General features: G+C 33.4%; 2 protein-coding genes across 2 annotated transcripts; one reads left to right on the forward strand and one right to left on the reverse strand.

Moving 5' to 3' along the window:
* The first annotated feature begins 938 nt into the window (after positions 1 to 938).
* Positions 939 to 5,125, forward strand: LOC128997543 (exocyst complex component 2-like). The gene is made up of 4 exons (XM_054423183.1): positions 939 to 1,070; positions 1,260 to 1,444; positions 2,405 to 2,461; positions 3,076 to 5,125. Exons 1-4 carry the CDS (start codon positions 939 to 941, stop codon positions 3,164 to 3,166), a joined length of 465 nt encoding a protein of 154 aa, XP_054279158.1. The 3' UTR covers positions 3,167 to 5,125.
* Positions 5,126 to 5,946: 821 nt separating this feature from the next.
* LOC128996971 (integrin alpha-PS5-like) lies at positions 5,947 to 26,020 on the reverse strand. Its single transcript, XM_054422536.1, has 16 exons — positions 25,799 to 26,020; positions 24,431 to 24,539; positions 23,454 to 23,633; positions 22,098 to 22,280; positions 21,081 to 21,214; positions 20,133 to 20,211; positions 18,606 to 18,750; positions 17,810 to 18,047; positions 16,260 to 16,426; positions 15,009 to 15,090; positions 13,159 to 13,278; positions 9,799 to 10,069; positions 9,211 to 9,298; positions 8,464 to 8,593; positions 7,599 to 7,655; positions 5,947 to 6,348 (listed from the first exon to the last, which is right to left on the reverse strand). The coding sequence occupies exons 1-16, from the start codon at positions 26,015 to 26,017 to the stop codon at positions 6,286 to 6,288; spliced, it is 2,265 nt and encodes a 754-aa protein (XP_054278511.1). The 5' UTR covers positions 26,018 to 26,020; the 3' UTR covers positions 5,947 to 6,285.
* Positions 26,021 to 26,037: the final 17 nt, after the last annotated feature.

Consider the following 26,037-nt stretch of genomic DNA (forward strand, 5'->3'; position numbering starts at 1 on the left):
TCATTATGACGAGAATGGTGATACATTTTCATTGCAGATAGTCATGGGAGACAAATCTTATTATGGGTTGCTTATGATACCTCTGAAACCAAGCATCAATCAATGGAATAGAGGCACACTAACTTACGTTTTTGCAAAAATCAAACCAAAGTAATTCTTGCTATCTCAAAAGGTCATGTGCACAATTAATGAAAAATTAAAAGAGAAAAATAAAAGTCATGTTTTCAAGAAGAACAGAAATGAATTATGTTAATTGTACAGTATGAATCATTTTTTAAACATCAGCTGTTCTAAGTAAAGGCTAAAGAAAATTATTAAGTGAAAGAACTGAACAATTTGTAATATAAAAAAGTTAGTATGCGAGATTTTTTTTAATTTTTGGTTAGAGAGGTTTTGTCTGTGGCAAAGTTGTAGCCAAAAGTTTGATGCATAAAATATATATATATATTTCTTTATTTTTTTACAATCAGTGGTTCAATAGAAAGGCTTGTAAATGAGTATTGTTACAGGTCAACTGGGTTTGTACATGAGTAGGTATTGTTACAGGTCAACTGGGTTTGTACATGAGTAGGTATTGTTACAGATCAACTGGGGTTGTACATGAGTATTGTGACAGGTCAACTGGGTTTGTACTTGTACAAAGTATTGGGATAGGTCAACCCGGTTTGTACATGAGTATTGTGACAGGTAAACCATGCTTGTACATGAGTATTGTTACAGGTCAACAGGGTTTGTACATGAGTAGGTATTGTTACAGGTCAACTGGGGTTGCACATGAGTATTGTTACAGGCCAACTGGGTTTGTACATGAGTAGGTATTGTTACAGGTCAACTGGGGTTGTACATGAGTATTGTGACAGGTCAACTGGGTTTGTACTTGTACAAAGTATTGGGATAGGTCAACCCGGTTTGTACATGAGTATTGTGACAGGTAAACCATGCTTGTACATGAGTATTGTTACAGGTCAACAGGGTTTGTACATGAGTATTTTGACAGGTCAACAGGGTTTGTACATGAGTATTGTGACAGGTCAACTGGGTTTGAACATGAGTATTGTGACAGCAACTGGGTTTGTACATGAGTATTCTTACAGGTCAACTGGGTTTGTACATGAGTATTGTGACAGGTCAACTGGGCTTAAACATGAGTATTGTGACAGGTCAACCGGGTTTGTACATGAGTATTGTGACAAGTCAACTGGGTTTGTACATGAGTATTAAGTCAAGTCAACCGGGTTTGTACATGAGTATTGTGACAGGTCAACCGGGTGTGCCCCGAGCTGGTTGGCCGAGTTCTGTCTCAGATCACGGAGACTGTGGCTGAGGAGTTGTTCAGACTCATGTCTTGTGTCACTAAGTTCAGTGTGAGAGGCAACCAACAAGCCAGAATTGACATTCAAGCTTTGCAACGCTTCCTCAAGCCATTCACACTTCAGAGAGCTAGGTATGTTGCATATGGAATATTGATAGGTGTGATAAGAGATGTGTAAATAGTTTTGATAATTTGTTACACTTACATTTTACCCACCAATTTTACAATTTGAGATAGTTTTATAAGAAAGACAGTAAAAACTTGCTAGAGCTTTGATTTTAAAAGACTTAAATATATAGTTTAATTTAATTACAGTAATCTCTCAGCAGTCCATCGCATAAATAGACGCATTGTAAATAATATTTTGGATTACTGTAAATTTTGAAAAAAAAACACTAAGGTGAAAATAATTATTGAATGTAGTGTGAAATGGATCAAAACAGAAAACAGCAAATTAAGTTCCAATGAAAAAAAGGTTTATTCAGGCTATCAAAATGCAAACTTAATAAATTGAAATTTTTAAAGTTGGGGCTCCTTGCTTAACTCATTACACTTATTTAATATACGTATTTGATTCGTAACACTTTATAGATGTATAATACTATCCATTTGCACATTATGTTCTGTAGCCTCATTGTAGTTGGGTAACTGAGTGGTTACAGTTATTGTCTGACAATCGAAAGGTTGCCGGATTAATCCTGAAAAAGTCAGTAGCTTTTTGATGGTTAAAAACTGCACCCAGATGTCTGATCATTGGACTTAAAAAGACGATCCTGACCAATAAAACAGCTGGCCTTAATCAATAACAAAGCTACAAAGATTATATCACTCCTTTCTACACCCTTATAGGTGGCCTCCCCATCTCAATTGATAATGATAATAATAGTTGTACACCGAAATATCCACAATCATATTTCGATAGAAAATGTGTTTTACATGCGCATTATAGACTTATAGACATTATAGAACAGATGGTCTATGTCGTCTATGACATTATAGAACTTTTTCAGACTAGGGAATGTTGGACGACCGATATTCTACAGTTGTATTTCATTAATCATTATTAAACATAAAATTTGTATTTTATTTTAGGGGCTATTTTGAAGAAGCCTTGGAAGCATTACCCCCTTTGAAGCCAGATGAACTTAAGTAAGTGCATATTTTTATATTAGTTAATGATAGTTCAACATATTAACTTTTATAATACATAATATTTTGAAACCATCAGTATTATATAGCATAGTTTTGCTAATAAACTAAGAAAATATTTTCGCTTGACTGGTGTCCACCTTCTTTTAACTTTATTGAATGAGTTATAACATATAATCATCTTATGGTTTGTTTGTATATATCTTTTTTTAAGCTACAGAAATAAGAACTGTAAAGCAATTCTTTAGCAATGGTGATGTTACAAGTTGTAGAAGTGAAAAAAACCAGTTGTCATATGACCTGTTACTAAACTGGATTTGGCTTCAGTCTTGTTTTAAAATGCTTGCTTATATTTTCAAACCGTATTATAACGTGGTTTGGATTCCACTATAAACTGTAGTTTCATTAGTTGCCATTGGCTGTATGGGCTATTAATTAACAGTGCTGTCCAAGGAACATGTCGATCGCACCACTCATCGTACACTTATCTCCATTGGCTTAAAATACCTACTTTCAAATGGTCGCCATTTTGATTAAAAGTATTAACGTTTTCATATTAAAAATTGACTTTCATTCCATTAAGTTAGCTCTCCAATTTGAACAACTGTTTTCAGGCTGGTGGACGAAGTGCTAAGTATGAGTGAGTCCAAGATGAGACTTCAGCTTTACTGTTTCCAGAGTGCTTCCATCTCGGAGGCCAGCTGAAAATTGCTCCTTCAAACTATCATTAGACCATGATAGTTTGAAACTTTGTGAGTGTGGTACCAGTTCTGGTACTTTGATACATTATGATTATGATAGTATCAGTAATGTTAGTTGATCACATGACCAAGACCTATAAGAGTATGAGCAATGAGTAGTTAGTAACAAGCAACAGTAAATTCTTAAAAGTACAACCTAATGTACCCAAAACTGAACTTTCCATTGTATTTTGAATAGTACTATGTGTACCGAAACTAATAATGTGATCAAACATTTTGTACCAAACTGAAGTTTCAAGAATAAATCTAGTGACATAACGAATTTAATTAGTTTGGTATACAAAATCAGCCCAATGATTGTTATGATTTACGAACATGTTGAATAATTCATTTTCTGTGATTGTTTTAGTAAGGTAATTCACAATCAAATTACAAGCACCTTACCCATTTAGTTGGTACCGTACAAGTTTGTGTTGTGGATGTCCTCATTTGATGGTCTGGCCTAGGAAATTTTTACCCTCCTGAGGTTGGGTGTAATGCAAAAATGCAAGGCATCTTTAACATTTTTAAATAAGGTATTATGCCTATCTTATCAAGGATTAAGGATACTGTGATTTGGTAACATTTTCAATTGGTAAATTAATTTGTACTTGGGGTTTAAAAAATATTTTTTCAAAGGCTGTAGAATCTATTGACCCCAGTTGATCTGCTCCCTGGTTCTACAGAAGTACATTATTGACATGTGTCATGTTATGGACTCATTATATGTCACCCCCAGTACATCGCAATGAGAACTGTAACAATATAGATTTGAACTTTTTTTTCAAACTAGGCCTAATTGCTTATTTTGTAAATGTAAAAATAACAAAAACACAGTGGTATTGAAAATTATGTAGTGTCTATTAGGATAAAAATTTGTTGAGCAAAACTAAACTATCGTTTCTCCATGTATTCCAGGAACAACCTTGATTAAATACTATTTATTCCTAGTTGTCTGCTAGTTCCTTAAATCGTATCGTTGATCTTAATGTATAGTTCAATCAAATTCATATCATTCTGTTACTTAATGGTGTAAGTTTAACAGAACTTTTACCTGGGAAGTTTTGGTTTTAGCAGAACTTAAATGAATTAGTATTATAGCTGACTTCCTTACATCAGACACCCATTCTTTCTGATATTTTGAGCCCAGTTTACTCACTAAAAATGTTGGAATCATTAGAAATTATTACAAAATAAATACTAACTTTCAACATTATCTGTGCAAAAAATTAACACCAACTAGCATCTTGTAAATATGGCTGAATTGGAAGAAGTCTTATTTTAAAATGAAAAAAATGCTTCACAATATTAAATACTTTTTAATTGTTATTGTTACAATATTATGTAGATTTTTTTAGTGAGATTTAAGTTAGCCATTTGACATGTTATGTGTGTACAAAATGTAAAAACATAGGATCTAATCGTGTTAATCAAATAGCTAGTTGTATAATTAATTACCCTTGTATGATAATTTGAAATAATAAATAGTGTTTTAATTTATATACTAAAGCCATTTAGTTTTCAATATTTAAAAAAATAATCATATATTACACAAACCATTAAATACACTTATACATAATTTCTGTATCTATTTGCTGAGTTTCATGCTGTGATAATTTCCCAGCTCTTTTTAAGATTATGCATAAGTTATTGCTTTTAAAGTTATTGTTATGAGCTCCTTTAAAAGTTATTGTTAAGTTTTTAATGTTTCTTATAGAACTTTTGGATTATAATAACTTATCAATGCTACTTTAACAAGTGTGATTCAGTATAAGAGCTTTATTAATTTACTGTAAACCTAAGATTTGAGAAAAAGACTATAGAAGTTATTGCCTGTTGTTTATTTTCATATTGCATGTGTATAAATGCTTAGTGCTTAGTGTAAAGTATCAATACAATTAATAAACTTTTATGAATATCTTAAGTTTTTATTTTCTTTAAAGGATAGAGTTATGAGCTGAGATGAGAAAATTAGCGTACAGGTTTTTTTTTACACCATTAAGGGTCACATAGCACAACTCTTGATATTGAGAGAGAAGTTTTATGAGAAAAGTTTTGGAATTGGACCTTTCATTGTGTATTTACAAGATTTTGGGCGCTAATTTTCCAGCTATAACCTTTCCCTTCCTCAAAAACTCCTTAATAAGCTACACTTTCCCTTAAAGTATTAAATTTTCAATGCAAACTTTGAATCAGGCGAATAAATCCAACCAAATGCAAAAAACCTGTCATATGCTATTAAAGCTGTTCCGTTTGATTTAAAAATACTGCTCACTGATAGTTTTTGTTATTGCCAACTCATGCTGCTGTGAATTGTTATATATAGCTATACTAAAGTCAAACATAACTCTACATCCTCTTGGGGACTGGACCTCGGAAAACTTTATAATAATGTAATTAAATTGAATTACGGTAGCCTACGAACACATGCCAGCAGAGCGTGTATTTTGACTAAGAGGCACAGTTTGTATATGCTCGTTAATATCTGTGACGGTTAATCCAGAGTCATTTAAGAGAGCGTCTTCTACAATAGCTAAATTTGAGTGCATACAATATAAATTATTGTGATTATTTATTCATAAACTCTAACAAACCAAAATACCTTTAATCGTACCATTAGACATCTCTATTTCCGTCTAAATTTAATAAAAACCCATTATGTTTGCTAACCTTTTATTTAGCCTATTTGAAGGAAACAAACAAAAAAGGTTGGACTTTTATAACAAATATAATAAGACCACTCAATGCAGGTAAAATTACACATTTTACACATCTAAAACAAAACCAAAATAAATACTCCAAAAGAATATTTTAGGTTCCTTTTACAATAATCTGATAAAATGTACATTCATTATTCCTTAGTATATACAAAGTATATTTCTATAGCCCTAGCACTTCCATAAATAGTCAATCTTAAAACATTTGCAACAATTCTAGATAAATAGGCCTAATAGGCTAATACACACAAAATAGCATTATTAATGTTAATACTTAATATACAATACACAACAACTTCAGGAATTAAAATATTAACTTAAATTATAAATATCACAATGTTCTTATATCTAGATCTATCTCTATATACTAATAGAAAATGTTATTTTCAAACTCTGGAAGAAACGCCTGGTAGGCAAATTCCGTGGTTACCTGAAAACATAACATATCATCATTATTCAATTGTAGATATAATACAGTATTTCCATATGAATACTGCCTCAAACGTTTTTGTATGAAAAGAAAATGTGCACAGCTATTTAATTTGTATAAATAATTTTCTACGCATTTGAAACCACCTATAAATAATATATCTCCTGTCTTTGATCTTGTCTATGAAAGCCATGCAGTACAGATTACTAAGAGAAAAATTAAATACTATTTAAACAAAAAGTCCGTTTCAAGTCAATTGGCATTTTTCTGTTCAGTTTTGTGTCTTTATTTTTAATATTTAATATGTATGGTGAATGAAAATTATTCAGACAAAAGTTTATGAGGTAATAGTAATATCACATACTTTTTGGACTTGAAAGCAGAGGATGTTTCAAGGATTTTTGTTGGGGTAGCAAGTTTAACTTAGATGAATAGAAAAGAGTGCTGGCACAAAGACAAAAAAACTCTTTCACATCAGGTGAGCCTGCTGTCTAAAAAAAAATTAAGCCATTAATCACTTTACCAGCTCACACTTGTCTTTCTTTTATTCAGCTTAAACTGCTCCAAAACTGAGTCACAACTTCAGTGAAAATATTTAATAGGTTGAAACACACACCAACAAATAAAACTCACCATCTTAAGAACCATCTTGGAGGCATGACTTATGTTTTTTGTGTCTGTCAATCTGTACCATCATCATCAGCATTACAAAAGGCAAAAATATACATGTTTAAAATTTAAATAACTTTTCAATCTTTTATTTGTTTAATGTAATAACTATTTGAACATAGAACTGGAGCACTTAAATTATCTGATCAACTTGACTTATTTCAGATTTATTTTTTAAGACCTTGTTGGCTTTATAAAAATCTTAGAGGAGGCACAAACTTAATCTCTTCTCTAAGTTGGCGAGATATTTTGCCCATGTATTTTAATCTGAATATGAATACATGGTGAGTTGGCTATATAATAACTATCCTCACTATCAGCTAATTCTTTTGCCAGGATATTTTACTAACAGACCAGATCAAGGACAGTTGTACTAGTTCAGACGATCAACAAGTTCTGACTTTTTTTAGAATCAAACTCTGAGGAACTTCTGATAGCTAAGCAAGCAGTGGAACCCCTTAGCTACCCAGTTAGCCTATTGTCAGTTGGCCAAAGAAATTTTTTGAATCAGAATGTGTGATTGTGATTGATATCTGCTTAGTGCTAACATTCTACTCATCAGTTATCAGTTCAATACTTACATCTCTAGTTTTCATAGTTTTCATGTCTTCTCTGTACTTTCGATGGAAGAAGCCAGTCTGGAACATTTTAAGGTAGTGTTAAATTAACACGAGTTTAACAATTACACTACTCTTAATATCTTATGATATTAAAAATATAAAACCCATAATACCACCTTGCAACAAAAATATGTGGCAGTTTAATTTTAGTTCACAGCTTTTAAACTTTTACTCTCTGATATGAAAACTATTGTTTTTACCAGTAAGTATTTGGGCTCTGATTATGGTAGTTATTGTCAAGATTTATTATTTAGTGGCTGGTGAACTAGGATTGTGAGAGAGTCCTCCCCTTGCAATATCAAATACACACACACACACTATGATTAATTTCCTTTTTGATAAAAAAGAGATAATCAGTGTTTTTACAACCCAAACTTAGACCAAGATAATGTTTCAATAATGTACAGTAGCAACGCTAGATGTGTTGGAGACCAAAACCAACCAACCATAACACTGTACTCAGGTTGTATGTCTAAAACATGTGAGGTATTAGAGTGTCAACTATCACCGTAGTACAGTAGATACAATTATTGCCACTACTGTGTAGTGCACTACTCAATCTGTAATTTATCAAATCACCATTTTATCCAGGTCTATTTGTTGTTGTATTCATTAATTAAAACATTATAGAAAGCATTTATGTTAGGTCCACAACATTCCAAGCTATTTATGGTTGACTAACTTACTCTCCAACCATGTTGGTCCACCAGCAGCCACTGAAAGATCTTCTGTATAACGTGTCTTAACCTTATCTTAGATTTTTAACAGAGGTTCCCTACACTCCTCTGTATGTGTAGTGAATGTGTTAATGCTAAAGTTCCTTTACCTTAGAAAGTATTGTGACAAGAAGTGCCAGCAAGAGCAATCCTAGAAGAGCGGAAACTATAAGAACTAAGGGAGATATAGTTTCCTCAAAGTTGCCCACCAGCACAGTAGCTACACTAGCCATTCTTAACCTGAAAATAAATTAAATATAGTTTGAGATATGGACAATGAAAATAAGTAAAAGTAATTAGCTGTTTCTCATACAAAAATTAATTTCATTGCTAAATTGTTTGTAACTAATCAATTAGATCTAATCAATTCAATTAGAGCTAATTGAATTAAGGCATGGACATTTAATATTACTGTTCTAATTTGAGAATGCTTATTTCCTATCAAAAATTGATAGTTTATGAAAATATATTTAATTATACTTTATAAAAATACATCCTAAAAATATCCCACGCCAATATATTTTGGCTTTTCGATTAATTTAATTGGTTTAAAACTCCAATAGTCACAATCGCCTGCTTGGCTTGAATCTGATAAGGATTCAAAATTATTGTTCGGCCTTTTCTAGAGGGAGATTTTGGTGTTGTTACAGGGGTTTTTTTTTATCCCAGGTAGGCTCCAATCTGGTTTGGTAATGGCATTACTTCATTGCATAGCAGTGCTTGGAACATGTTGTCCAGAGAAGTCCTATGCTATAACTACTTGACCAATTGGCCCTTTGTTGTAGAGATGGTTTCCGAACAAATATGTACGAGTTTTCTAAAAGCAGAAAATGTTATTCAATGAGTTATATAAATACCTTTTGCCAAAGTAAATGTCATATTCATCAGGTATTTTCACCGAAGCTGATGAGGAAATCTGTATCACATCCTGTTGCTGAATCAGATCTGTAAGATAATGTATCATTATTATTATCAATTGATATGGGATTGGGCTACCTAGATGAGTTTTTCGTAGGTATAAATTTTAATAGTAAATCAGTATATTGTGTTTAATTGAAACAATTTTTTTTCCAATACAGCCAACACAATTATTTTTGTAAGGTTAACTTTCTTTTTGGCTCAATGGATAGGTTGATAGGTTGAGGACGGGTTGATAGATTTTAGCCAGGATGTAGGTTAGATCATTTGTTAAGGTTCCTTAGATCTCTTTTCTTTTATTATACATCAATTTAACAGTTTTTTTGTTGGACGCATTGAAGTATCTAAAACCGGACAAAGCTTGGTTAGTTTTTGTTCAACTGAGTTTTTCCTCAAGAGGGCGAAGAGGGGTTGACCAATAGCAACTCTACTCATGATCAAAACAGCGACCTGATTGGTAGGCAAACTCTACAAATCCCCAGTCCCAAAAACGGTGAGACTTCTATGCCAAGTTCTCCCTTTCTCACCTATCATGGTCCTGTTGATGTTAAACTGCAGTTTCATCTCCGCAGTGTCCCCAAAGTTGAGCAGTCCTGTTCTACAAGTCACCAAAGCGCACGCAGCTGTTTTCAAACCAGCCTCCGTGCAGTTCAAGTGGAAAATATTCTTAGTAAGATAAGACTCCACTTCGTTTGACTCTAGTGCCGCTACTTCCCGCTTACGTCTTGATTGGTTCTCAACTAGGTTCAAAGTGCTGTAGTCGACACTACACCTCACTGTGTGGCCTTTGATTGTGAGCTGGAAAAAAATAAAGTATTTAGAGCCGTCTATGCTAAATTACCCGTTGTCTTCGGCCACAGCAACACCGTATATTGAGGGTTCAATTCTCATCTCATGTCTGTTGTGAAATTTATGAGAGTTCACCTGATTGTAGTTAGAGGCCAATCTAAAGTAAAAGGTGGATTAGAGACTAAACAGGATGAGTATATTCTAGATTGTTTGTGAGTTGTTGTACCTCAAGTCAGAATTTTATAATTTTTTACTTTACACTTACGTTACAGTGTATTCGTCCATCAAGCTCATTTAAATAGAATTTAAAAAAATAGAATTTCAAAAATTCCCAAAAATGAGGGAAACACGTGATAAAAATAACCTTCAATAATTAATACCTTTAGTACAAACTGTTAATCAATTAACCCCAGAATATTTTTTATTTCTCTATTATAATAATTTTTTTGAGGTTACATCCTTTTAATGTCTTTTATCATAACATATAAGAATTTCAACACGATAATAATAACGGTGTGTTGCCATAATGAGAAATATTTAACCAAAATAAAAGAAAATAAAGAAAAAGCAGTTCTCCTGGATACTAATATAAAGAGACTAGCTGACCCGGCGAACTTCGTATCGCCTAAGTTATAGGTTTCCCCTAAGACAGACCGATGGAAAGAAAGTACCGTTACGTTTAATTTTCAAGATGATCTCGTTCGCATCGCTCAATCACGTCCTGGTTGAAGTTTGTTCGCTACGCTCACTCACCTTTGGGTTGGAGCTCGTTCGCTGCGCTCACTTGCCTTTAGGTTGGAGCTCGTTCGCTACGCTAACTCGCCTCCAGGTTAGCTCGTTCGCTACGCTCACTCGCCTCCAGGTTGAAGTTCGTTCGCTATGCTCACTCACCTTTTGGTTGCAAATTAGCTGTTGTCATAAATGTAAAAGAAATAATAGTGCTGCACCCTGTTGGTAATCCTTGTAACTTTAATGCTACTTAACATCATAGAACAGAACCAACTTGTTTAATTGAAACAGCTGTTAAGATTCATTAATTCCATTTCTCATAAGGTTAACATGGGAAACTCCAGAGCCACTGGGGCGGAGCCCTTTTAAGAATTTCGAAACGGGAAATAGTTTACGTCCGATTCGCATACCTACAGAATTTACACACCAAATTTCATTACGATCGGTGAAGTCGTTCCGGAGGAGTTTGCAGACAAACACTGTGACACGAGAATTTTATATATTAGATGTACCGTAGAATGGGGTGAATAGAAACAACAGGGTTAATAGAAACAAAACTTCAATGAATGATTCACATTTTTATAACTTTGTTATACATTGACTTTATATAAGGGAATTATTTTCCCCCATCATAACCATATCCTATCTACCTGGGAAAAATTATTTCAGCATATTGGTATCACTGCCATCGGATGCTGGATGATGGGAAACCTCATTTTAAAATTTTGGCGAAAAACATTCTTTTCAAAACTTTATCTATAAGTATAAACCTATTACATGTATTTATGTTAATAACCATTTTTTATATTGTCTTAGGTATCTTAACACCAAGTGTGTTAATAGATTAGCCTTAGAATAAACTATGTTTTTTAAATTTATTTTTATTTTAAGTTATGTCATGATTTTGCAAAACCAGGGTAAATAGAAACACTTTTTTTAAGCAATGTGAAAATAAAGGTGGACCTGAAAACCCCCCAAAAAAGAAAAAAAATACCAGAGATGAAGATGATACCACATCAGTCACACTTCTCACTGGAAGAAAGTGACAAAAACGAACAATTTGATGAAGAAGAACCAGCATACCTAGCTCAAGACATCAGTGAGTCTTCAAAGTTGTCCCTTCATGATCATGTAATTGTCAAAGTAATGGGGAAAAACAAAACTTGCTATTGTTTATATGTTGCAAAAGTTTTTGTATTTGACGAGGAAGGATGAATAGGAAGATTCATCAAGAAAATTGCGCTAACCAAAAAGTTCTGAGATACAGATTAAGAGGCCCTCTTCAAAGTCGATGACGTAGTACGTCGGCTTCCAACTCCCAAGCCGTGTACAACTTGTAGATTTAAGGGGGTGTTGTGTTTTGAGGAAGATTTGTCTGATTTTACTCTTTATTTAGTTGGTTTCTATGTAAGATTTTGTAACTCTGATTTCACCCATTGTCATTTATGTTCTCCGATTTGTTTGGATAAGGGTTTATGAAAACGATGTTTTTATACTTCGTACTTATAAATAAATGTGTTAATTAACATTAAATATTTTTATTTACAACAACCTAAGCTAACAAGCATAAATTTCATGTTTATGTTGCCCCTGGTAAGTGGGGAAAAGCAACAATCATCAATTTAACACATTGTTTCTATTCACCCCAAAGTGCAGGGTGAATAGAAACAGCCATATTTTATTTTTTTTCTGCTTAATGATTAAAAAGAAAAAAAAATTTATAACTGGTTTGAGTAGAGGAGTCCAAGACCGGAAATATGGGCTAGTGTTGAAAATTTTAAAATTAAAAATATCGTTTTTACAGAAGCTTAAAAGTCAAAAAGTGTTTCTATTCACCCCATTTTACGGTAAAACAAGTGTTGTGTACAATCCCTATTAAACTCAATAATGTTGTCATCTTTCACTCAAGCCGGACATCGTTTATTTAAGGTGGGTCCTCCATTCCAGCTAAGCCACACAATATTAAGCTTAAAATAGATTGCACATGTACAGGATTTGAACCTGAACCTGTGCATGTAGAAAGAATTCAACGCTATACTGTCAGTGCAACATCTTAGCCAACAGAGCTACCATGCCACTGTTTGCCAAACACGACCAGTAAGCACACTAGTGCTCGCACGTGAAATTCAACGAACTTGCCTCGAGCTATACTCAGACTTAGGTTTTAAAACGTTAGCATGATTAGTTTTTTTATAGGGCTACAGCAAACATTTCAGTTTATAACATGTGATACTCATAAAAGTATAGATTAGATAGAAATGTAAAAGTATATACTTTGATTAGCAGTTTATAGGTAATCAGGTTGGAGCCAGTGTTAGATAGACAATGTGTAATCAATTAAATTATAACAACAAACTAAATCTACAAACCTGAGGGTTGATGTTTTCTCCAAAAATTATCATTCCGAAAGATTCATCAACTAATAAACCAAAAGGCAGACTTGAACTTATCATCAGCTCTCCAACGGGGCTTGGACCAAAATTCGTTACCTGTATCACCAAAATTTGTATTAGTTTATGCAGATTCAGTTCTATCAGTTTTAACATAATAGTTTTTACATGATTGGTATCAAAATTTAAGCTACTCCCTATAGCTTTGCACCTTGAGAGTTAGTATATATGTGTCCATTCCTTGGGTTTCACCCCATAAACTATAACTTCAATGTCAATATACTCAGACATTGAGCTATTTTACAACAAATCTAAGCTGATTCACTTAAAATCATTTCCATACAAATATTAAATATGTTTAACAAGCAGCAAGAGTTTCTACTGACGTTTTTATTGATTGACAAAATAATTAAATTATTATTGTTACCTTACAATATCCGTTTGGTGTTGGTAGATAGACAACTACATGTTTCGTGGCGACTGCCACATCCTCAGGTTATCCTCTTCTCAGATTCGTCATCAATTTAAAAACATAAAACACTGAACACACGTAGAAAAACACATTACATTTATTTCTGTACAGTCACGGTGCGTGCACGCGTTTGGTCGGGCCGGCGGCGACTTTTTTGTATTTGTAGGAACATTTTGCTTGGTTCGCAAGTAAATCAGAATTCATTGTCCTACTTCTGGATATTGCTTTATATTAATTAAATTATTATTGTTACCTTACAATATCCGTTTGGTGTTGGTAGATAGATGTCGCCGCCGGCCCGACCAAACGCGTGCACGCACCGTGACTGTACAGAAATAAATGTAATGTGTTTTTCTACGTGTGTTCAGTGTTTTATGTTTTTAAATTGATGACGAATCTGAGAAGAGGATAACCTGAGGATGTGGCAGTCGCCACGAAACATGTAGTTGTCTATCTACCAACACCAAACGGATATTGTAAGGTAACAATAATAATTTAATTAATATAAAGCAATATCCAGAAGTAGGACAATGAATTCTGACAAAATAACCTTAAAAGGTTATATGACATTTTTTTTGTTTCTTTTGATCAGTTCGTTCCGTGATGTTCCAGTCCAGTGAGCTGAGACCCTAATGTCTGAGGCTGTTGAAGGACTTTGTCCTCTTCAGTCTAAAAGACACTGGCAAAGTAAAAAGTTGACCCATATGCTGTGAAGTGAAACCAAGTGAAAATGAAAACAAAATTGGTAAATAAGCAAATACTTGGCAAAAGGAGTTTTTATATTAAAAACCTTTTTTGCTAAACTAGCTGTTTCAATTCAATTTTTATAATCGACGAGATTCATTTAATTATACTGCATTGATTACTTAATTTACAGCACTAGTGTGGTAAAGTGACAACCAATGGGTTCAAGGGTTGAGAGGGAAAAAGTAAAATTGTAAATGCTTTGAACACCAACAAATACCAGATGGTATAATGGAAAACAGCAACAATGGGTACTTACCAATTCAACTGTTCAATACAATTATACTCTTATCACAAAGACTATCTTTACATGATTGTAAACTACCATTAAAAGAGTGGAAAACAAATTTTAAAACCTCTGGCCACACAGATTTTCCTCAATTCAAATAATTCTTAGGTTTATCACTGAATGAATTTGAATAATATTAAACTCATGGTGAAACGATGGACTATAATCAATGCTAGAACCAATTTAAAGCTTTGCCTGTGGAAAAAGTAAAGTAAAAAAACATAAATGTAAGCTATGCAAGGACAGGCAAAACAAAAATCCTGGTATATATGTTGTTCAGAAGGTAGGATTAAATTCAGTGAACAGATTAATAATATAACTTACCTGATACTTGTGCACAATGGATATTACTGAAGGTAATGTTTCATTTTTAGAAGAAAGGACCAAATGTTTTTGCATTGTATTTCTGGAACCAAATTCACATATTAACACAACAATATAGATATCTCCAAAGTAATGTATAGGTAGTTCTTTACATCGTTGTGTATAGCCTATATTCTACAGAGAGTAATTTTATTGCCATTGGAAATAGTCTTTTTGTAAAAAATGGTCGGATATCTATTTCTTTTTCAATATCCGCAAATCAATGGTTAAAATCAAAATCAATTATACAACATATTATCTTTTTGATCTTTTATGTAATGTAAAAGTTAGTTGCACCCTAACAATCACTTTTTGCATCAAAATAAAAAGTTACTGCAAATTTATTTTCATACGGAGGATGAAAAATGTAGACGAGATAAAATAAAAACAAATGACTGTAATATGATGTTGTATCGGGCACAGATAGATGCCAAGCGAGTATGTAACGATAAGTAAAGTAAGTAAGAGTATCATTTCAGAAAGTTGTTTAAGCTGGAGGGGGGGGGGGGAGATGGCGCAAGCTGTAGAAATCCGCAACAAGTAAGTAAGTAAGAGTATCATTTAACAGTTTTGTACCAATATTTGTTTGTGTCTTATTAAATGTCACGTCTTCAAATGTTGGAAAAATTTTAAAATACAATTACAATGTTTATCCATTTTATATATTTCATCCTATAACTCATCCTACACGCTCATCTTCATTCATACTTGGCTTAAAATACCTACTTTGTATGGTCGCTATTTCATTGAAAACTATTAAAGTATGTTTACTGTACTATAATAAAGAGCTGTTCAATATTTTAAATGTTTTCCTGGCTGTTTACCTATCTGTAATGTATACGCACCACTTTGATATTGAAACAGGTAGTTAAGAGTTAACAAAAAAAGACTTAAATAAAACTAAGCAAACTTTTCATTTCCAAATTTAATGGTGTTCATGTAACCATTTAATTCGACAATTTTAAAGAATCAAAATTTTTTCACTTTCAATGCTCATCTCGTTGCAAAACACGGGTAGAGTGGCAAGTAAATAATAAAAATAATGGTAATAATATAGTACTCATCGATTCAGTTACTATGATATTGCATTTTCATGAAACCATTTTAACATTTTTTATCTGAGCAAACCTCCAAAAAAACATTCAGGTAGCCTAGTTTATGATGAAAAATTCTTAACTATTCAAAATGCAATGAATATTATTTTAATCTTACCCGGATATTTCCATCTCACCAACCAATTTGACAGGAACTGTGATGATTTTAGTGTTATCAGCTGGCATTTGTTCCTCACTAGCGCTCCAAGTGGTTATGTTGAAAACTAACATTGAGGTTTCCAAACCAACACTGCTTACGTCGATTTCAAACTTTGTTGTCCTTCTCTGTAGAAATAAATAGACAAAACATCAGCGTGTATAATACCTAATCTGATGTTTTCATTTCACACTAATTTATGCTTTAAAAAATTATGCTAGAGTGTTTTCATCCCACATATTATTTAAATTTCTGTGCCTTAAGCGATATATAAAAATTTAACTTTTAGATAAACAAAATTAAACGTAAGGAATTTCGGTGGAAAAGACCAAACATTTTATTTTGTAAATTGGTTTAAATACCTGCTTCTAGTAATCCAATTGTTGCAATTTCTGTCACGCAACTAGTTTCGACTTCATACAGAAGTCTAGACGCTACATTCACCCGGTCGTGACGCATCATCCTAAAGTTACCAATTAGTATTATCATCGTTCTAAATGTACCTCTTTTATATGTCTATGTTCGTGTTCGTGTGCGTGTTTGCGTGTGAATGTACTATGTGTGAATCGACGACCTTCAGATGAAGTGATTATTTTGACATCCAACTGGACGCCTGATGATGACTTCTGTATGAAGTCAAAACTAGTTGCGTGACAGAAATTGCAACAATTGGATTACTAGAAGCAGGTATTTAAACCAATTTATATATTCAACGTAATCCGGAGGCTAACATCAAAAATGAAATTTTATTTTGGGTGTTTCTTGATCCCCTCTTGCTTTCTAAAATTTCTGAATTGGGTTTACAAAAACATTCACTTATCCAAATAAATATTTATTTTTACCACTGATATAAAATACATATAAATTGGAGAATTTTACAAAACCTGCATGCAGACACACAATGCATATTTATTCAAATTGGAACAGTATTGTTAGACCTAGTTCATACTATGTGACACTGTGGTGAAAACTTCTTTTCTTAGGGGAATTTTGTAAACAATTAGGCTAATAAAAAAAACATTTTTTATGAAACCTAAAGAAACTGTTACTTTTGGGGAAAAAACAACAGCCTGATGGTACAGTAAAACCTCTCTCAACTCAACAATTGAAATTTAACTATTAATTTAATTGCACTGAGATTTCATTATCATAGAAAAATAAATTGCAAAAACTTTTGTTGAGTTAGTAATTTATCTAAACCTTAAACAGGCTTTTCTACATAAGTAAACCTTCTAAATAGTACCTAAATAGTAATTTTAAATTGATTTTCATTTATAGCTGGGCACATTGAAATGTAACTTATCTTTTTAGTGTTATTAATTATTATTATTAATTAATTATTATTTAAGTTATTTGATTTTTTTAACACAAAATAATGCTTTAACATTATACCATAGAAAAACATTTCAAACTGTCACTATAAAAAAATTCTACAAAAAATAAGTTCTCAACCAAAGATGCAATGATGTTAATATTTTAGTTAAAAAAATAATAGGTACTAAAAAACTTACAGAGACTGGAATTAGTTGATCAGTTTCTAGGATGTTTCCAAAACCACAAACAATCTGGTCTATCTCTGGGTCATCCAAGGATTCATCTTCTTCTTGATAGCATCTTTGTGGTATCTTTACCAAACTTGTTGACTTGGGCAGGCTTAAAGACATTCTGACAAGGTAGGCCGGTTCTTTCATGTTGATTATGTTGACTTCCACTGTGATAGTTTTGTCTTGACCCAAAACAATGGCTTGGCTAAAAGCATAAACATATGACTGTCAATATTATTTGCTTTTGGTTGTAGATACTAAATATTGTGGTAGAAATATGTACCACCTTACTACAATGGTTGGTCGAAATTAGTATTGCCATACATCAACATTTATGATTGCAAAAATTCCAGTATAATTACACAATTATTATAGTATATAAACATATTTTGATGAAGTCTAAGTTCAAGAAACTGTTTGTGTTTCTTGTAGGAATACTAAAGATGGAGTCTTTCCTGCTCATGAAAGCTTCCTATACCAACAACTTTTTGTAGACCCTACATCATTGATATTTACAACTTTCTTACTCTAAATAATAAAAACTGCTGCTAGAAAAAAAAAAATTTAATATATACTCGTAATTTAAAAACTGTATTAAAATTATTAAAGCTATTCAAAAGAGAGTTTTGGTAAAATCGAGACTGTGTTTCTTTTCTTATACCGTGTTACTTTTTTTTGACATATTGTAATGTTTTTTAAATGAATAAAAATAATCAAAGAACCACAAGGAGAAAATCACATCCAACAAATTTAAAATCCATACCCTTCGGTGGAAGATTCAGCCAGCACCCTTAAATCCGCTAAGCACATACTCTTCCCTCCGCAACCGTTAGCAAATGGAATTTTGACATGGACAGAAGTCGGCTTGAGGGGGTCAGTGACAGGACACAGCTTGCAAAATCTTTTCTCTGAAAAAAAAACCTTGTTAGCACAAAAATGTCTCTATTTTGCATTCTTGACAACATTTAAAAATGACTTGTAATTAATTGCTAGTAAGTTACTTCCTGAAATTACAACTAGATTATGAAGCAGCAAAGCTAAAATTTGATGTAAACTTTAGGATTTTTAAAAAGAAGAGAATAAAATATTAGATCAAATTATATAATTTGGGCAATACCATAAGTTTTACTATAAACATTAAACATAAAATCTTAGACTACAAAAAATTGGCAAAGAATTGGCTGTCCTAAATTGGTGTGTGAGCAAATAGCCCCAAGCTCCTTTCACGCTATAGGGGTTTTGCTGTACAGTTTTAAATTTGTCTGGTAGTTTTAAGAAGAGCATGAAAGCTTTCACACTACACGGTTACAGGGACAGCAGAAAACCATGCCAATTCAGTGGCCTTCCACTGCCACTGAATCGGACGGTTATCACACGTGGCTGTACATCAGTAGCTTGTCTTCACACTGCACGGGTTTTGTCGAACCTGAGCCCACCAGCCCAGTGCAAATAGATCAGTAGTTGTCCTGTTAATTGTTTACAATGTGGGTTGTCAATTGGACACTGTTTAAGTTAGTCGTGACGTTGTAAACACATTACTCTTGCCGGAAGGTCAGAAACCGTGTAATGTGAATGAAACTTAAGATATGGCATAAAACTATACCTACGGTTTCTAAGTAAACGGCAAAAGCCATATGGTGTAAAAGGAGCGTTAAAGTATACCAACACCTCTCTTTTGTATCCATCTTTCTTGATAGATGGACATGGAATCCATCAGTAAAACTAAACCATATGTAACTCCAATAAACAAACATTCAATGAAAACATTAAATGTTTTCATAGTTAAAAATTATGAGTTACCGGTAGTTCACATTTTCAACGGTTTTTTAAGTAGCAATTTTTCATCAAAGTTTACATATAACAATATGCATTAAAAATTTTGTTGAAAACAGGAGTTCTCAACAAAAGTCTTAAACAATTTGTTGTGTAGTCGAGTGTAATATGTCGCAAAAGTGTTACAACTTCTTGTGGAAAAAAAATTTATGTTATAATTAATGAAAATCTTTTGAAAAAATTTTTATAAAACTATAGTGTTCATTGGATTGTTGAAAACACATACTGTAAAGTGTAAAAAAGGGCGTGAACGTGGCTTTAGTTTGACTTTATCTTGTAGTAACTGGAAAAGGTAATTTAATGTGAAATGAATGAAAAATTAAAAGTGAATAATTTTAGTCTAACCTTATCTACATTTTAAGGTAAGGTATATTATATATCAAGTGACTGTACAGTTTTTAAAAACTAAATCACAAAATTAAACTTTCCAAATTAACTCTGTGAATCTATTTCTTACCATTTTTCATACTTGGTTTGTCAGCAACTTTGTAGTTCAATGAAAATTCTACTGGTTGCATCTTTTGTAGGAGATTTCCCTGAAACCACAACACAAAATTAGTTGAGTATGGAATTTATAAACCTTAGATCTTAGATAAGTAAAAAAACAGTCTCATTAAATAACTAACCCTCTGGGTAGAAATGCACTTTTATCTATATATTAAATTAATAACTGTTGATAGATGGAAATTTGGTCCAAAATCGTCCTTCTCAGAATCCACTCAACAACCTTTTTAGGATCTGAAGGTCGCCAATAATTTATTTTGGCTATTAATTCAGTGTATTACATTTACTAACTATACTCCGTTCACAATATTAAGGCAGTTTGAGGGGAAGTTCCACCCACCACTTTTTTCCGTTTAATGGATGTTGCAGCTGTTTGACGTTTTGACAAATCTCAGCTGTTGGGTTTTGTTTTTAATGGTAGGATCAAGACGTGTGGAGGGGATAGATTTCTTCCCCTGAAACAGCCTGAATTTTATGAACGGAGTATGGTGTAACTGATTTTTTTCTTCTTTCTTGAAACATTTTTTAGAGCACTAAGAATTTAAAATATTGAACATGCATGCTCCTTCTTGATGAAGTAGCTATTGCAGTAAACTTTGCTACGACATACAGTTAATTGGGGCGAAAGAAGGAAAACAAAAAATGTATTCTAACTAAATATTAAGGGCTATATTTTAGACCTTATAAAAAAAACTTTTCAACAGGTGCATAGTCTCATAAGGCACGTAATTCCTTCTCAAAAAATCAATATCTGTCAAGGAGAATTATGTCTTCTGTCAATCATTTCCTTAAAAGCAAATTAATTCATTCAAAAATTTAAATTAAATGTTAAAATTAGTTGTTAAATGTTTATTGCTAATATTTGTAAAAACAAAGCAATCTAACAATATTGATGAATTACCTTGAGTATAACATAGTTATCCCAGCAATGGGTGACGTCTTTCTGAAGGCGAATATGTGTTTCCTTCAGATGGTCCCCCAATTCAAAAAATGCTCGTTTCAGTGTTGGGTCTGCCTTTAAAATTGCTGTTGCATCTGAAAACCCATCACCAATTCTGAATTTAGATCCATCCCCTTCATGGGTGTCTTTGATTTTATAAAACGACCGGTGACACAAGGAGTTTTCACGGGTATTGAAACATTAGACAAATACATATTAATACAAGAATGTATGAAAACCATGTATAATCAATAGAAGTGTACACTAAAATCAATAAAACACTTTACTTAACATATCTATAAAAATATATAGCAAACAAAAAGAACAATGTCGTAGGAGACCCACGGAACTACACTCAGGGAACCTAGTAGCGAGCATGTAGCGCGAGTTGTGACACACAGAAACGGGCACCATGTCACACAACTCTCAGGATTCAACTCTTTACAAGGTGCAGTAGGAGGGAGGGAACAGAGCAAAATTATGTTTAATCGGTTCTTAGAAAGAGGCGGATATGGTGTGGACACTCTTGAAACTGCCGGATAGTGATTAAGTAAATTTTTCTTAAAAAACAAATGTGCCCAGAGGAAAACTCTGTTGTGACAACTATGAAGGGATAAAGAAAAGCTTAATATAGCATTCACCATTATTAGCTAGCACGCTACTATGGCATATTTATTCTAAATATGAAAGGAAGATTTAGTGTGTTTTCGCTAAGATGCTTATGGTATTCTGACTAAGGCATAAACTAAACAAGTGATATAACTTTTATGTCATAACCATTTATTAAATGTCAGTCTAATGATCAAAAAGCTGGTTCTAAGTTGTGATTGTTACTCAAACCCACTCAGTGACTCTTTTACCAAACTATATGTTTCTATATGTTTTCAATCATAAAGGTGTGTGTTATAAAGTGTCATGTGTGTGTCCTAAAAAGCCCTCATGATAAAATAACCAATTAAGTTTACAAAGGAAACTTACCAACATAATTCATCAGATCAGAGTTTGTATTTATAGTATACTCCAAACAGGCTGTGATGGTTATATTGTTGGCGTTGACATCCAAATTACTCACAGCTGGTCTTAGGTAGGCCTCCATTTCAATGACAGGATAGCTCCTGATTATGACTGCGTTGGCAGAGTCATAACTGCCAACAGCTAGATCTGTCCTTCAACAGAACAAATTGAGGTTGATATAAAATAATAAAAGATGTAATTAACCCTTCCCGGACGGGCGAAATCGTGACATAGAATGGGAAAAAATTATAGGAAAAAATTAAAATTTATTTTTGTTATTTGTGTTTTGTTATACAAGTATAAACACAATGGAACACTTCATACTGTCAAAATAATCTTTTACTCGTTTTTAACTATGCGGATGTATCTGCTACCCGGACGCAGATGAGTAGAAAATCAGCGGATATATTTGCCACCCGTCTTTGAAGATATGACCATGACAACGTTAGGCAATAAATAAAGAACAATATGTAAACAATAAATAAAGATAACGTAGTGTTGAGCGCGAAACGTCAAGGGGGAGCGTAGGAGTGGTGGGGGGTGTGGGGGAGAAGGGGTGGCGTGGGAGAGGGGTAGGCGTGGGAGAGAGAAGGGAGTGCGGGAGAACGCGCAGCCATGGAGAGAGCAGGAAAGTGGCGCCTTGGTACCGCAAAACATCTGGTTACTGCTCAAGCACCTGCTAGTCTGTCTGAAGAGAAGGCGGATTTATCCGCTTCCTGTCCGGAACATAAAAAAAACCATAAGCGGATATATCCGCCACCCGCCCTTTATCACCAAAGACTTAGGCGGATATATCCGTCACCCGTCCGGGAAGGGTTAAATTCCAAATTTTAAATTATTTTTTGATTATTGTCGGTGGTGATATTAAACAGATATAATATAAATTTTCCAACACTATTCAAAATATTTACACTTATATTGTAAACTTTTAGATGGTGAATACATGAAACATATAGGATACTTGATGTTCAGCATGATTGGCTGTTTGTAACATTTAAATACCCAAGACATCACATTTTTATGCGATCAACCTAAAAAGGAGTCCTGAACTGGAAAACCAGATTTTCTAAGATATTTATTTATTAATAATGAACAAATATGATCAGGATCAGACTATATTCTTTAATCAAAGAAATTCTGCTAGCCAGGAAAATGTTTAGCATTTCTGAATAACTTATATTTTGAGACTTAAATTAAATTTGATTATGTCTCATGAGAAAATTCTTCTTGTTACCAAACAATTTCTCTCAAACATTTAAGTTGGTTTTGTTTTCATATCCAACGTAATTGTAACAAAAGTAAAAACACAAATGCTCTCACCTGTGAAGGAATTCCCATCTATGTCAATGCCGGAAGCCAATGAGAAACCAAAGCCTCTTAGATCGCTTCTGATATCTGAAGCAGAGATTCGTTGAGCGTAGTTGCTGTTTAGGCCATGTCTTCCTCCCAAGTAGATATAGACTGCACCTACTCCTTCGTAAGGTGCCCCTACTGCTACATCTGTCAACAAAGTTACAGTACCTATTTTACTGCCAAAGTTCACCACCCTGAGAATGGACTAATTCTTAAAAGATAGATAAAATTTGTTGTACTAAGGTTGTCCGTGAATTAATGTCGTAATCGGGTACCAGTCACTGCCAAGAGACCAGCGCTGTATTTCTTTCTTCATCCACTACCATTCTAGTCAGTTTCCACCCATTTAGGGAGAGTGTCATAAGTTGTGAAAGAAATTTAACACTCCCGGCAAGTAATTATTTATTGTCAATCCCTGATAATTATTTCTGTTTCCAGTTGACGGATTCGAATGCAGAAAGGTGTATCGATGAGGTTGAAAACGAGTATAAATTGCTTATGAAATCACAGAAGGCTGTACATATTTTAACAACGGGCCGTCAGTCAGTGTTCTTCAGTTTCTGTCGAGACAGTTATTGAATGTGAGGAAACTTTAATGCCGATCGGCTGTTTCAGACTTTCAGGGCTGACTGTTGTCTTTTAAAGACATCCCAAGTTGTCTTGTTAGTTCAATATCTATAGTTTAACCACTGTGATCTGGATGAAAAAACACCACTAATTTTATCACTGTTTCAAACAAGACTGATGAAAAATAACAGTCAGACTGAACCATTGTTATTGCACACATTTTGCAAATGTTTAATACCGCCTTCTCCTTTCACTCCTTGCAGAGGGTGGAGGGAGTTAAAACATACTAGAGCTTTAACAAATACTTACACAAATGTTATGTATGTACATGTATCATACTTGTTATCTTTCTAACTCATTTGTTATTTCCTTCTTACCATTATAGCCATCTTTGTTGAGGTCTCCGATGACTGAGACGGATGAAGCAAACCTAGCACCAGCTGCTGAAGAGCCTGTGATGACCATTGATGTCAGTTCCAGTCTTCCCTGTAGAGCATTATACTGAGATTTACAACTTGTAAGAGTTGTGTGTATTTTTTGTGGTTGGCAGAGATTAAAGACATACTAGTGCACCTGTTGCTCGAATTCGAGCAATTGCAAAGAATTACAGGCGTTATTTCAAAACGAATAATGGTTATAATTTCCGATGACTTAAAAGAGTCGACTCAAAGATAATGTAATCAATCACTCCACTCCAGTTATCGAAACTGGAAACGAACGCTCTTGTGTGTATCATGTGTTTACTATGAACAGCTGTAGTTAATACACATTATTCGTCTGTTTAAGTAAACAAAATATTTTCTTCATAAGAAATACATTGGAATTTTGATGGCCTGTGGGGCAAAGCCAGAGGACTTTTATTACAGGAATTAGTGAAAGGGGGCGTCTATAAAAAAATACTTTACTTTGACACATCATTTGTAAAAATCTATCCATTATTAACGGAGGAGTAGTGTTTCGTAGAAATTGCCTTCACGTATTATATATAAGGATGGCAAACTTGATCAAAAGTGGTTTTAAAATCAACTGCTGTGGTAACCTGGAGGTAATTTTCCAGACTTGTTTGAGGAAGAACCCAGTGGAATTACAGAACCTGGCTTTCTATAAAAGACATGTTTATTGATTAAAACTATTATTGGAATAAGATACTTAACAAACTGTTGCTGCTTATGGTGTTTGTTGTTTTGTAGCAAAAATGTCAGCAGACAGGAGGTAATTAAAATTATGCTAATAATAGAGAGGATGGTTCATAACTGCATTAACCCTAGTCTTAGTACTATGATTATGACCAGTATTATATCAACTCTTAGGAATTAAAGGTGATCTCTTTAACTCTTTTAGTTTTTGGAAATAGAAACCTCTTTCTAATTCTTGTTGTCGTTAAACATTAACACGCATCTTACAATGCCAAGTTGTCTTTTCTTAATCTAGGTTGTGTATTTGTATTCTTGAAATGATAATATTTATTATGTTGCTGTCATTAAAATTTACTACCGTACTGGTACATCATTTTAGGTACGGTAGCTCTTTCATTCGGTACTCAGTATTTCTTAAAAATGTAGCTAGAATTAAAAAATTAATTTTTCTACAAAAATAACAAGATGGTAGTGGATATCAGCTCTCAAGATACTATCAGCAACCAACAGGTTTGCAAGCAATGAGGTACAGTATCTAAAACTGATTGCACGTTAAACATTACTTATGAAGTTGTTGTTTGTATGTAAATGTACTAAGTCTGTATTCACCTCTTTAACATTCCTGTAGACATAGAGAATTCCCTGTTCCCCGGTGTCTATGGTTGACAAATGTTGTAAGCTGTGTTGTGGAGCTCCTACCAACACCAGGTCATCCACTCCGTCAATGTTCACATCGACAGAAGTGACACAAGCTCCAAAATACTCTCCCATCTGTTGTCCTTCCAATCTAGTCTCAATGGACCATGTGGATTGGTGAGCACCAGACATCACATACACCTGCAAGGAAA

The sequence above is a fragment of the Macrosteles quadrilineatus genome, unplaced genomic scaffold (genome assembly GCF_028750875.1).
Source record: "Macrosteles quadrilineatus isolate MER2022 unplaced genomic scaffold, UCM_ALF_1.0 Scaffold_6__1_contigs__length_79288215, whole genome shotgun sequence".
Lineage (NCBI taxonomy): Eukaryota > Metazoa > Arthropoda > Insecta > Hemiptera > Cicadellidae > Macrosteles > Macrosteles quadrilineatus.